Genomic DNA, 12,204 nt, shown 5'->3' with positions numbered 1-12,204 from the left:
AAATGACCCTCATCTTATAATTTCATCAGAAAAATGAAGCATTGGTATTAGTTTTTTTGTTTATGCATTTCTTTGGTGAAACATTTATGACCCAAGAAAGGATCTCAAACAACTAAAAGAAAGAAGTTGCAATATAAATTTTCAGCAAAATTCAACATTAAGAGGAATATTCTTGACACTTGTACCTCTGACACCATCAACACCAAGGGATGCTGGTGACTGCTGCCAAATAGGAACATTTGCCTTCTTCTTGGCCTCAGTGCCCTATGGATGGTATTCCAGCCCTCGCTGCAGGTGACATTTGGTAGCAAACTCCAGGCTCTTCATTATGGAGCTGGCTTTTAGGGGTCAGAAGAGAGCAGAAGATGTTTTGGTGTCCCCACACCACTCACATCACTTCTTGTTGGAGAAGTTTATCTGTACTATGATGGGTATCAAGGGGAGCTGGCAAAAATTCCTTGGTCCCAAATCATTTCTTCCTTCATGGTATATCCATCAGAAATGTATTAAGTACCCCTACTCTGACAGACATGGCCTTTAGCAATGAGGTGAGAAAACAAGAAAAAGACGTTCTGTGTTCTTACAAAACACAACAGTTCGGAGGCAGACTAGCACACTAACAATTATGGCAGACAACTGCTGTGGTGAAGATCCGTAGATATCAATACAAGTGTAGCTACATAAGGTAATGGAGCAACTAACTCAGCTCACAAAGGGTGCAGGGATGAAGAAAATTAAATCACTAGCTTAATAAATGGCACCACATTCAAACACAAGTGTCATCTTGACGAAATTCTTTGGTTACAAAGTGGACAGAAATGGAAATCAGAAAGAACATGAGGATAAACTTTCCCAATACATTCATCAGATCTCAACAAAAGTGACACCATCTGGGAAAGATGGGATCACACCCTGGTGTAGAGCAGGAGACCACCTTTGTGGTTTATAGAGTGAGCTTGCTTACCACCCAAACTAAAGAAACACTTCTCCATACCTTTGGTTTTCTTCATAGCTGTTATCACTATCTGATATTACCTTTCTTGATTTATTGTCCCTACCTCCCCACAAGGACCTTGTCTGTCCTGTACATTATGGCCTTCCCAGGCCTAGAATAGTACCTTATTTACAGTGGGTGCTGAATGAATGAATGAATGAATGGTCATTAACAACATAAAATCACATCGAGCCACACTTAAGAACCAATCTTTCTTCCATCTCCAAAATGCCTGTAAGCTGTCTCATCTCAGAAGTGCCTCAGAGATGCTCTACTCGTTCTTGTCTTCGCTCACGTCAGGGGCAAAGACTAAGGTGTGGTCAGGATACGGGGAGCCTCTGTTTCATTCCAGTTGTTTCCTCGCAGAGCATGAGCTGGAAGCCAAGTCTCCAAAATCCCAGAGCTCTTCAGCATTACTCTGCTACCTCTAGTTAAACCTCTTTGTGGGGAAAGCAGTTTTGGACTATTGCCATGAATGTCATTTTCAAAGCCCCTAGGAAGAAAAGAAAGCAGTGGGAAGCCGCTTTTAGAATTCAGATGAGCCGAATATCATAGTTCTCCTTCCTGCTTTATGGGAGGGAAGTCACGGTCTTTGGCACCGGCTGCTTAGGGCTGAGCAGCGATGTTCTGCTGTAACTATGACCAGAGGAGGTCTGCCTACCTGCAGCTAGGACACCGGCTCGACATCACGCTGGCTGTGACTTTGCACAGTGAAATCCTTCATTAAAAATTAGGACTGGATGTGGTGCCTGGGTGGCTTAGTCCGTTACGTGTTCAACGCCAGTTCAGGTCATGATCTCACCGTTCGTGGGTTCCAGTCCCACGTCGGGCTCTGTGCTGACAGTTAGCTCAGAGCCTGGAGCCTGCTTCAGATTCTGTGTCTCCCTCTCTCTCTGCCCCTCCTCCACTTGCTCTCTCTCTCTCTCTCTTTTTATCTCTCTCTCCAAAAATAAATAAACATTTTAAAAAATTTAAAAAAGAATAGGATTGGCACAGGCACCTGAGTGTCTCTGTTAGTTAAGCTTCTGACTCTTAATTTTGGCTCAGGTCATGATTTCATGGTTCATGAGTTTGAGCCCCATATTGGGCTCTGCACATACAGTGTGGAACCTGCTTGGGATTCTCTATCTCTCCCTCTCTCTCTGTCTTTCCCCTACTTGTGCTGTCTCTCTCTCTCTCTCTCTCAAAATAAATAAACTTAAAAAATTTTAAATATGGGACTGGCATCCTGCCACCATTAATTGTATAAAGATGGGTCACTGTCACTGCAGGTAAGAATGCACGCCCCAGTACACCTTCTCCATCTACAGGGACCAGATAGCACACTGAGGTGATGGCCAACCTAAGTATGTTTTTTTAATCAAAACTATAAGCTGGCATTTGAAGATGTTAATTTCTGAGTATAATTGAGGAAAATATTTTCCAACAGAACTTTAAAGAAACATGTCCTTCTCTCACAAATAAACCACCACCACCATCCACACAAACACAGACATAGACACAAAAGTTCTCAAAAGGCAAAACACCTGGGATGGAGTTCCAGGGATGGTGCAGGGAGGTGGGGGGTGGGGTGGGGTGATGGATAAAGGGGAACCAGTTAAGCGAGGGACTTCTCAGAAGTCTTCACCTGCCAGAGGTTTTAATCTAGGTAGAACAAGCTTTTTGTCAGATGAGAAACATAAACAATGAGACCCTCCCATTCATTCATTGGTTATATGCCTTCTGGTGTGATACTCAGTTATAGGCACCAGGAATATAAAACAAATTAGGCTTAGTCCCTGCTTCAAGGCCACAATCTAGTGATGTGAAAGAAATAAGTAAACAGAGGAATAAGTCCAGTGTAGTAGATTCTGGGATGAAGAAGGGTCTTGGGGACATGGGAGGAGAGACCCCGGGACACAAACTATACAGTGTAATTAAAGGAGATCACATTTTAGAATTTTTCACATGAAGTTTCACATTTTGGAGGCTCCATTTTCTCCTCTTTGACATGAGAAGAAGAGAATTAACCTTCTGGAGTTATAAAAATTCAGTGATGTGTGAGATACTCAATGAGTAAATGTTTAGGAAAGAAATGCAGAGGGGCACCTGGGTGGCTCAGTCAGTTAAGTGTCTGGCTCATGATTCCAGCTCAGGTCATGATCTATTCTGTTTCAGAAGTTCAAGCCCCACATTGGACTCCTCACTGACAGCACAAGCCTACTTAGAATGTGCACTCGTTCACTCTCTCTCTCTCTCTCTCTCTCTCTCTCTCTCTCTCTCTCTCTCAGATAAATAAACTTGAAAGGAAGGAAGGAAGAAACAGTACGGCACTCTCCCCAAAAGGTGGTGAGCCACCATGCTGATCTATGAGTTTAAACCTCTTTTGGAGAGCTCATGACCTTTACAGTGGGGCTGTTTATCAGAATAAGCCAGAGACTTGCCTTGGGAAGGACTGAGTTGAAAAAGAAAAAGTCTCTTCTGACTCCTAAATGAATTATTTGTAGGATGTTACTTCATGAGTTTTTGTAACGGAAATTGGGGTATACGCAGGTAATTGGGGGGTCAGGAAACAGCCGCCCTGGGAACAACTGCAGGCAATTCTGCAACCACCTGGCTGAGCTTGAATTCTTGGAAGTAGAGCTTCTCTTAGTTTAATAAAAGGTTTCATGTCTACCTTGCAGTTCTGTTCTTTATCCCTGATTTTTCCTCCAAGCTTATGAATAAGGCCCCGGTCGCATTCTCCCTCCGAGCCTGGCACGCGGCCCGCCTGTGCCTGTTGGAGGCTGGGAGGTGCAGCCTAGGGAAGCTGCAGCCGTCTTCTGCCATCTGCTGGCTAGCTCTCTGCCCGGGCTCGGGGCTGGCTTTGCATGCATTCCCAGGGAATGGAAACCACCCGCAGAGAAAGTGTGGGGCAGAGAAGAGTCTTGCTTTTATTAAAAAGAAGATGAGAAGATGGCAAACAGAAGCTGGCATGGGAGGGCTTTTCCCATGATGGGGTTTGTGTAAAGATGTCAGCATCTCAAATATCTAGGGCAGGGATTTTTCTACGCAAGATTGTTTTGTTCAGTGAGAACACGGCAGCGTGTTGTGTTTTATTTTAATTTATTATATTTTAATTCTTAGATCATTGCCTTACAAGATTTGTGAATTAAGTGACTCCCACATCTGTATAGACTCTTGGGAAAAATACATCAAAAGCCCATGTTGGTGGGAATGGAGACGAGAGTGAGGAGGCAGGAAGCAGGAAGGGAGAGGAGAAACATTTCACAGTAAATTGCAGTATTCTTTAATTAGTGCAGCCGACATCTTTTGAGGATCTATTATTTACAAGTCTCTGACCCAGATGTTTGGGATACAAAGTGAGTCATTTTGGATCCCTTCTCTCTGAGAAATAAAAATCTACTGAGAACCGGCTAAATAACTAGAGAATTAAGTAGAGAGCTACAGGTGCTGTGATCAAGTACTGAGTAAAGGAGTCTGGGAGAGCAGAGGAGGAGCCTGTGTTTACATCAAACTCAGGCCGGGCTGCACTGTCAGAGAAAAGTTGCTGGAGGAGGTGCTGTGAGCTGAATTTGGAAGATCGTGACTTATCGGAGACAGTGGTGAGAAGGGCCCCCCAGTTTCAGGGAGCACCACTTTATAACCCACAGTGTCACCCACTGTCATCAATCTGGCTCAAGAAGCCAAGAACTCTAGATACCGAGCAGAAGAGAGTCGTTAAAATATTCAGTTTTAGACAACAAGCAATTGATTAGGTCTGGGGTGATCAGCCAAGGCAGGGAGAAGCAAGCAGATCAGGAGGGAGGAAAGCCTACAGAGTCCTGGACATGAGAGAAAGTTCTGGGGCTGTCTGTGATCCTAGAAAAAAGGCAACACTATTTCTTTCAGTCCATGTCCTGGATATGGGCAGCCCCTTCCAGGGAGGTACAGTGAAATATTCAGAAACTCACTAATGACATCCTCTCTTAATCTGTCTAAATCTTTGGAGTGGCCTCATCTGAATATTAAAGTAGCTATACGGTCAAAGATAGCAACTACAATGTTAAGATCTTAAGTACGATGGCCAGTAGTAGGGAAAATGCTTAAGAAAGTATGGTACTGCTTCTGGGTGAATCAACAAGGTCCAGGGCATGGAAAATGATAATTCCAGGAACTGTGCAGTCCATGAAAAATACTTGTAAAAAACAATAATGATCTAAGCCTACAGGAAAACTATTCAGAAGGAAACATACTAAACTACTAATAAAAGTGGTATTTTTTTCCTCTAGTGTCTATGTTTTCTATAAATGCTTATATTACTGTTATAATGATTTTTTAATATAATGAAGCCTAAAGGTGAAATGCGTGTCCTGCTTAACACAGACACAAAAAAATTATCCTAAATAATTTATCTAAATAAATTCTTCCATTTATGTGTTTCTTTCTGATATTTTGGAATCCATTTTCTCCCTAATTGTGTTTCAGTTTGTGTGGTCTATTCATTTTGCTTGTTAAGTCTGTCCTCAGTCTTCTCTTTGCCCACACCCCTCCTCCCACCCTGGATCCTCGGGATGTATTGTGATGTCTGCCCGCTAATTTTGCTGTGACTGGGGCTGGTGTCTGGTTGGTGATTCATGTTTGTTCCTAAGTTGTACATCTGTGTTGGTTGCTTTGAAACAGTGCCCTGAGGAATATGAAAGGCTGTTTGTCTCACTGAGACGGCTTCTTTGCACCAGAGAATTCTTCCCTGGCTTCTTCTGAATTCCAACAGGCTCTTCTATGAGTTTGGGCAGGGTAGAGAATACAGACAGAAACAAAACAAAAACAAAAACAAAAGAGAGCAGCATGGAGAGGGTTTGGGTGTCTGGGTCTAGTTCCTGCTTACCTAGTAAGACCAGTCTTCTTAAATAGTAACTCGGGGCAGAATGCCTTATGACATACGCTTTAAGGGTAATGCCTTGACTTAAACTTTCTACCCACTAGGAATGCCTGTAGCAGAAAATAGGGCAGAGTGAGCCAAGGTAGAAACTCTCAATGGAAAAAGTTCTAAGAGTTTGGTAGGCATGTGCAACTGGTGCCTGTCTAATGTTTTAGCTCAGGAACACACATTGATAATGTTTAATGACAGGCACTGCCTGGGCACTGACCAATTAAATGGGCACAGGCCATAGTGCTAAAGCTAGAGACCTCTGCTGTTCCAGACACCAAGCCTTTAGTTACTGAATCACTGGGGAGACCAGCAAATTCTGGAGGGCCTGAGGCAATGGCTGGCTGCCAAGTGTTGCTTTTAATGTTTTAATATCCATCAAGGCTGAACAGATACATCCCAAATGAATAGCATGAATATACATGAAACTTCAAAGCTCATGCCTGCTCTTAAGCTTTATGTAGTCCCATCTATACCTTTTAAGAACTCCCCTGTTTATCCTTAAAAAGAGTTCAGAGCAAGCATCAGGACCTACCCCATTCCAGAGGATCTGGGTGGCACAAGGGAGCCCTTATCCACAAATGAGTCTTTGTTTTGTTTTGGTTTGGTTTTTGCTCAGCAGCTAGTATAGATCTCCCCAAGGAAAGTTTGCAAGTCAGTTTTCATTAGATTTTCACTCACTGCCATGTAGTTGGCTTACAACATAGCTTTTCTTCTAGGCAGGCGGAGAAGCAAGCTGGCATGTGTGAGCGATTGCCCACCTGCCTGCTTGCCTGCAGTCTTTGAAAGGCAGCCCCATCCCAGACCATCAGCCTGCTGTGAAAATCCACGCACAGGTGCCTTGAAAGTCCAAATACACATTGGATTGTTATGGCCCTTTTTGTCCTTTTAACCGGAGATTCTCACCTGCTGCTTCTTATCACACACCTGGAGTTTGTAGGTTGGCTAAAAGAGGCGTCTCAGAATGGGCTCCGGGGAAGCATTATAACCCTGCATTCTGTTATTTCTTCTTTCCAGTTTCAAGGAAATCTATAGCTTCAGGGTAATTTGCTGCTCTCCTGTCTCCATTCAAGACTGACAGCTAAGGTTGCTCACAATCTTACCAACCATCTACATACCAAACACAATTTTGTTTGAATCCAGAAGAAAAATTGCACTCAGCTAGCCAGTGAGCCATTCTGATGCTCTGTGATGAGAGGTCTGGGGTTGTAGAGAAAGAGTTGGATGACTTGGGCATTCCAGCGTTTGTTCTGCAAGGTATGAGGATGTGACCTTGAGCAAGTATTTGAAATCTCTCTAAGCCTCATTTTCCTCAAATGTAGGGTGGAGTCATTCTATATCCTTCACAGAGTTGTTATGAGCGGTAAATGGGATAACAGATCAGAACACAATTTGTAAACTAAAGAAATGTAAAATGCACCCAAGAGAGCAGATTGTAAGAACTAGTAAAAATAATATAATAGTAATAAGACCATTAATGTAGAAATAAATTATGGCAGCTAGATGAACATAAAGGAAGCCCACTATTGTAGTCTAACTTGGAAGAAAGGACAGTCTCAGCCTTGTAACTTCTTCAGTACCTCTCTGCAGAGCTTTAACTGGAGACCTGTGAGTGGTCTAGAGAAACGGTAGGCCAGAGCATTACTGCCAGTTTGAGGCTAAGGGAAGTAGTGCATGCCGGGAAAATGCATAGGGGATGATGGAGAGCATAGGAAGGACGCAGCACCTCTGGTAATACCATGGCAGGGAGAGAGAAAACGAGACAAAATCTCTACAGCTCCCATCTGTATGTTCATTGATCAGAGCTTGTTCAACTAAATCTGGACTTGGAGGTACCTTCCTAGGGTGAGCAGACCGACCAGATATCTTAATGGCTCCCCTATACTGGAGGCAGAGCCTATATTCTCAAGACATACAGCTCTGCAGCCCAGAAGGTAATTGGCATTATCAGAGTAATTAAATAATTTTCTGTGGTTAAACTTTGGATGTGAATATTAAGTCTCAGACTGGGCCTCCCATCTAATCAGTCAGTGAATGTTTTCAGGCTAGCACTCTGTTCCTGCAAACACTGAGAAATATGCATATTGTATCTTTAATGAGACCATGATGTCTATTTATGGCATGAAGAAGTCTCCCAGCTACGAAGACATTTAAGTGATAGTTTTGTGTCTGACACCTAGAGCTGTGTCAGATGCGGTCTGTGGAGTTGCTTATTATCATCAAGTTATTTCATGGTTGGCTCTTATTCTGAGTTTGTCAAAGTCGTTCATGCCACTGAAAAGCCGTGGGGCTTTGCTCTAGGCTTCAGATCCTGTCTCTACTACTTTACTGATGACAGGGCTTCTGTGGGACTGTTTCCTTCATACAAAATGAGAATAATAATGGCAGCAACTTAGACCTGTTTGGAAGATTACAATTGTGCATGAAGTGTGGAATTTTATGTAAAGTGCCTGGCGCACACGGGTTCTTCATGTATGTATGTGTCAGATGCCCTCCTTATGTAACCAGAGTTTTTTGCTTTCTCTTAAGCTTTGATGTGGAAAATGGCCCTTCCCCAGGTCGGAGCCCACTGGACCCCCAAGCCAGCTCTTCCTCTGGGTTGGTGCTCCATGCCACCTTTCCTGGGCACAGCCAGCGCAGAGAGTCCTTTCTCTACAGATCCGATAGCGACTATGACTTGTCACCGAAGGCGATGTCAAGAAACTCCTCACTTCCAAGCGAGCAGTAAGTACAAGCTCTGTGTGGCTTCTAGTCTCACGCTTACCTCATTTCTAACCTGTCACAGCAGGAAAACAACTGTTCCCCCTTTGACCCGTGCGAAGGAGGGAGGGGAAAAATGAATGTGGGCGAGGTGACAGTAATGACCCTTAAAGACATTATGCTCTACAGCATGAGAAATGTGTAGCTGGGGTCTCCAAGGGTATGACAAATCTCAGACACAGTGTGCAGATTTCATCTGTTATTGATCCTTTTTTCTGAAATTGTCATTCAGCTTCATTTCCTGAACTGCTGAATCATTTCTGAGTTGAGAACCTTAACGCTTTTTTTTTTTGCAGATCATACTAGAACTTTCCACAGCATATACAGTCTGCATGAGGCTATGGTAAAAAGGAAACGATAGTTGATGACATGCCTCTGCTCTCAGTAGTCTCTGCCTGGTGACATTTAATGAGCTGTCATCCAGCCACATGTCTTTGTCCCTTCTCTGGAACCTTCACTCAATGCCCGCTTGTTGCCCAGCTCCTCAGTGAGACATGACACACTCCACCACCCTGTTAAACACAGCTCATGTTTTTGTTTTGCTGCTATTAATCGTAGATCTCTAATTTTTAAGGAACAATAACTGGATTGTATTAGTCGTTTATTAAATTTCTGAAACCAAATAAAGTTGGATGCTGGCATTCATGCTTTAAAAGGTTTCTGGGCACACGTACAGTTGTTTTTAACATCATATGTTATAAAAATATTGGTAGCTTCCTAATGTCTCCAGCCTGGAAATTTCCACTGGGCTCTTTTCTGCTTTGGGAAAAGAAGCTAAAAAGGGTCACTCTCTTATGAAAGGGGCAGGGGACATCTTAAAGCTACCCATATGAACGGACTCCCCAGGGCATTTCTGCCAGCAAATTCTAATGTAAGCGCCCCTTCCCCAAATGTCTCAATCATTGGGTGGGCTACAATTCGTTTATTCATTCATTTGACAAATACTTCCTGAATCTTTCCAATGTGGCATGCAGTGTTCCAGGCTTGGGGATGAAAGGTTAACAAAACATTTGAATAATCACACATGAGTTAAAAACAGTTATTCTCAGAAAGGTTGTATGGTCTCAGGGAGGTTACAGTTAATAAGAAAGATAAGAGGAACACCCACATAACTGTACTATGGAGTAGAAGGAAACATTTAATGAGCACTCACTGTGGGACCAGCTGCATTGGCATGTGTTATTTCTTTTACTCTTCACAACAGTTCTGTCAGGCAGGTACCACTATTATCTCCACTCTATAGATAATGAAACTGAGACTCTGAGAGACTGAAAAAAGTCTCTTTCCCATCCCATGACTATATAACCATACACCATGCTATATCCTGTGATGTAGCTAAGACAGACTATATTCAAATTTCTTAGATGTATTTGCCTATGCTCTTCAAACTGCAAAGCAGAATTTCAACTGCCAGGTAGAAAACAGAAGAGTGCAGAGTCAAGGTCCTGAGGCCAGAGGAGAGGTAACCACTTTCTGCAGATCATGTAGAGCCAGGGGTATTTCTGACCAAGGTTTGCATGGGAGTTTGACCGTGAATATACCTGGCATTGTCTCTTTTACCAAGAGAAACACCTCTCTAGACTTCCTAGGGGGAGAGCATAGGAAATGGGGGGGAGTTGAAACTAATGAGAGCTTCATTTACACAGTGTTTCACAGATAAAAGTCTAGCTTTGGAAGGCAGCTAACAGTTCCCCAAAATCTTGCCACACAGCATGATGAGTCTGAGGGTCATTGAGAGGCTTCTCAACAGGTTCCCACCAAATTTCAGATTAAACTCTGATGATGTTTTCAGAATCAAAGGTTACAAAAAATTTGAACTTGAAGTTACCTGATAGATCACTATCCAACTCAGTCTACAGCTATAAAAAGAGAGAGATGTAATTTTGAATGACTCTGTACCCAAGGTCCCTAATATTCATGGTTTACCTTCTTTTCAGTTTTACCAACCAGCAAAATTTTCCCCCTAATTCAAAACCTACACAATGTTGCCAACTTTAACTTCATGAAAGTAAGAATTCTATGTGTAAGTTACTTAGTATCATTCTCATATTTTTAAGGAAAAAGACTTATTAAAATTAAAAGAAAAAAATGAAGGACAGACATACTTTCATAATAAAGAACAGCTCTTCCCAAAAAAACACTCTTGGAAACATATTATCACCCTATCCAAGACTGATTATAGAATATAGGAAAGTCTTTGAGTGAATAAAATGGCACAAATTTCTATTTGGGGAATATTTCAACATTATAGTAACACTTTATATATATTTATCAGTTTAGGAATTTATATATATCATTACAACAAGAAGTGGAGCTTGAATAATATCCTGGTTTTTCTAGTATTTCATTTTACCAGGACTATGTTGGAAAATCCAGTTTCACACATGTAGCTTGAACTAAACTGAAGTGATGCTTTCAAAGGTATTTCACCTGATTATTACTCTTCAGAGAGAATTGAAACAAATAGAGAACAGCAAATCCCAGCCTTCTCACTGCCTTTCCTGCCTCCCCCCCGTAGAGCCAACGAAAAGAAGGACAATGATAGGTCGAGAGTCTTAATGTGAAGGCCATTGGGTGGGGGCTCTGGAATGTTCCCTGCTCAGGAACTCCTCATATTCAGCACAGAACAGTCATGGATTTATGGAAGAGTTGGAAAACGTACATAATTCCTCTGTATTAAGCCCCAATAGTAGAGGCAACACTGGTTTGTTTGTTTTGTTTTGTTTTTAATTCCTCATCAGAATGCTTTCAGAAGAGTAAGAGGAAAGAAACAGGCAGGGAGAGTGAGTAAGAAGATAAAGATATTAAAAGTAAAAATGTAAGTGGAAAATTACAAGGGGCTCTAACTTTTAGCAACAAAAGAGAGACTGAAATAAGGCTTTCTAGTAAAGAAAGCAAGATCATCATTGGGTCCCAAGAGAAGATTTCGGATGTTTTCCCCGATGTGGCAATCATCTGCTGGCTTCTTTTGTTCCTGTGTTGTAGTCATCTCTAACGCAATGCCTTTGTACACCAAGGTGCAGATTTCCCAATGGGAACATAAAGTCCTGGAAACTGCTGAGTCCAGTTATGTTCTCCAAAACTGTGGCAGGAACCACCCTGGACAGGACGGAGTTTTGATAATCCACCTGCAAACTCACAGGGAAGGAAGATCCGTATTTATGTCATTTGGTCATCCTATTTGCAAAGCCTTATATTGACAGAGTTTTTTAAGCCACCATTTGCGTGAGAACTAAGTGGTCTCTAGAGAGAGCTCTCAAGGGCAAGGAGACCTAAGGCTGAAGAGGAAAAGCATTAGTAACAGATCACTTAAATTTAAGGCCAGTTTAACTACCAAACAAAATTGCAATGTAGTGCTCTTGAAGACTTGAGTTAGATCTACAGCCATCACACTTACTAGTACCATGGCTTTGGCATTGAATCTCTTTTACAGTGTCTAAATTATCTGTAAATAAAAGCACACATGAAATTAAAGTACATTTCCTATGTGCTATGTACTATTTATGATACTTTACATACTTTAACTCATTTAATTCCCACAACCTTAATTTGGTTGGAACGT

General features: G+C 42.2%; 1 protein-coding gene across 2 annotated transcripts in view; it reads left to right on the top strand.

Moving 5' to 3' along the window:
• Positions 1–12,204, top strand: part of PDE4B (phosphodiesterase 4B) — a 433,205-nt gene that overhangs the window by 302,279 nt on the left and 118,722 nt on the right. For both annotated transcript variants that reach the window (XM_029948623.1, XM_029948624.1), the window contains one exon: positions 8,412–8,606. In XM_029948623.1, coding sequence (XP_029804483.1) covers positions 8,412–8,606 — 195 coding nt within the window. The remainder of the gene's footprint in view (positions 1–8,411; positions 8,607–12,204) is intronic.

The sequence above is a fragment of the Suricata suricatta genome, chromosome 8 (genome assembly GCF_006229205.1).
Source record: "Suricata suricatta isolate VVHF042 chromosome 8, meerkat_22Aug2017_6uvM2_HiC, whole genome shotgun sequence".
NCBI classification, from domain to species: Eukaryota; Metazoa; Chordata; class Mammalia; order Carnivora; family Herpestidae; genus Suricata; species Suricata suricatta.
This window is presented reverse-complemented; position numbering and strand designations above follow the sequence as displayed.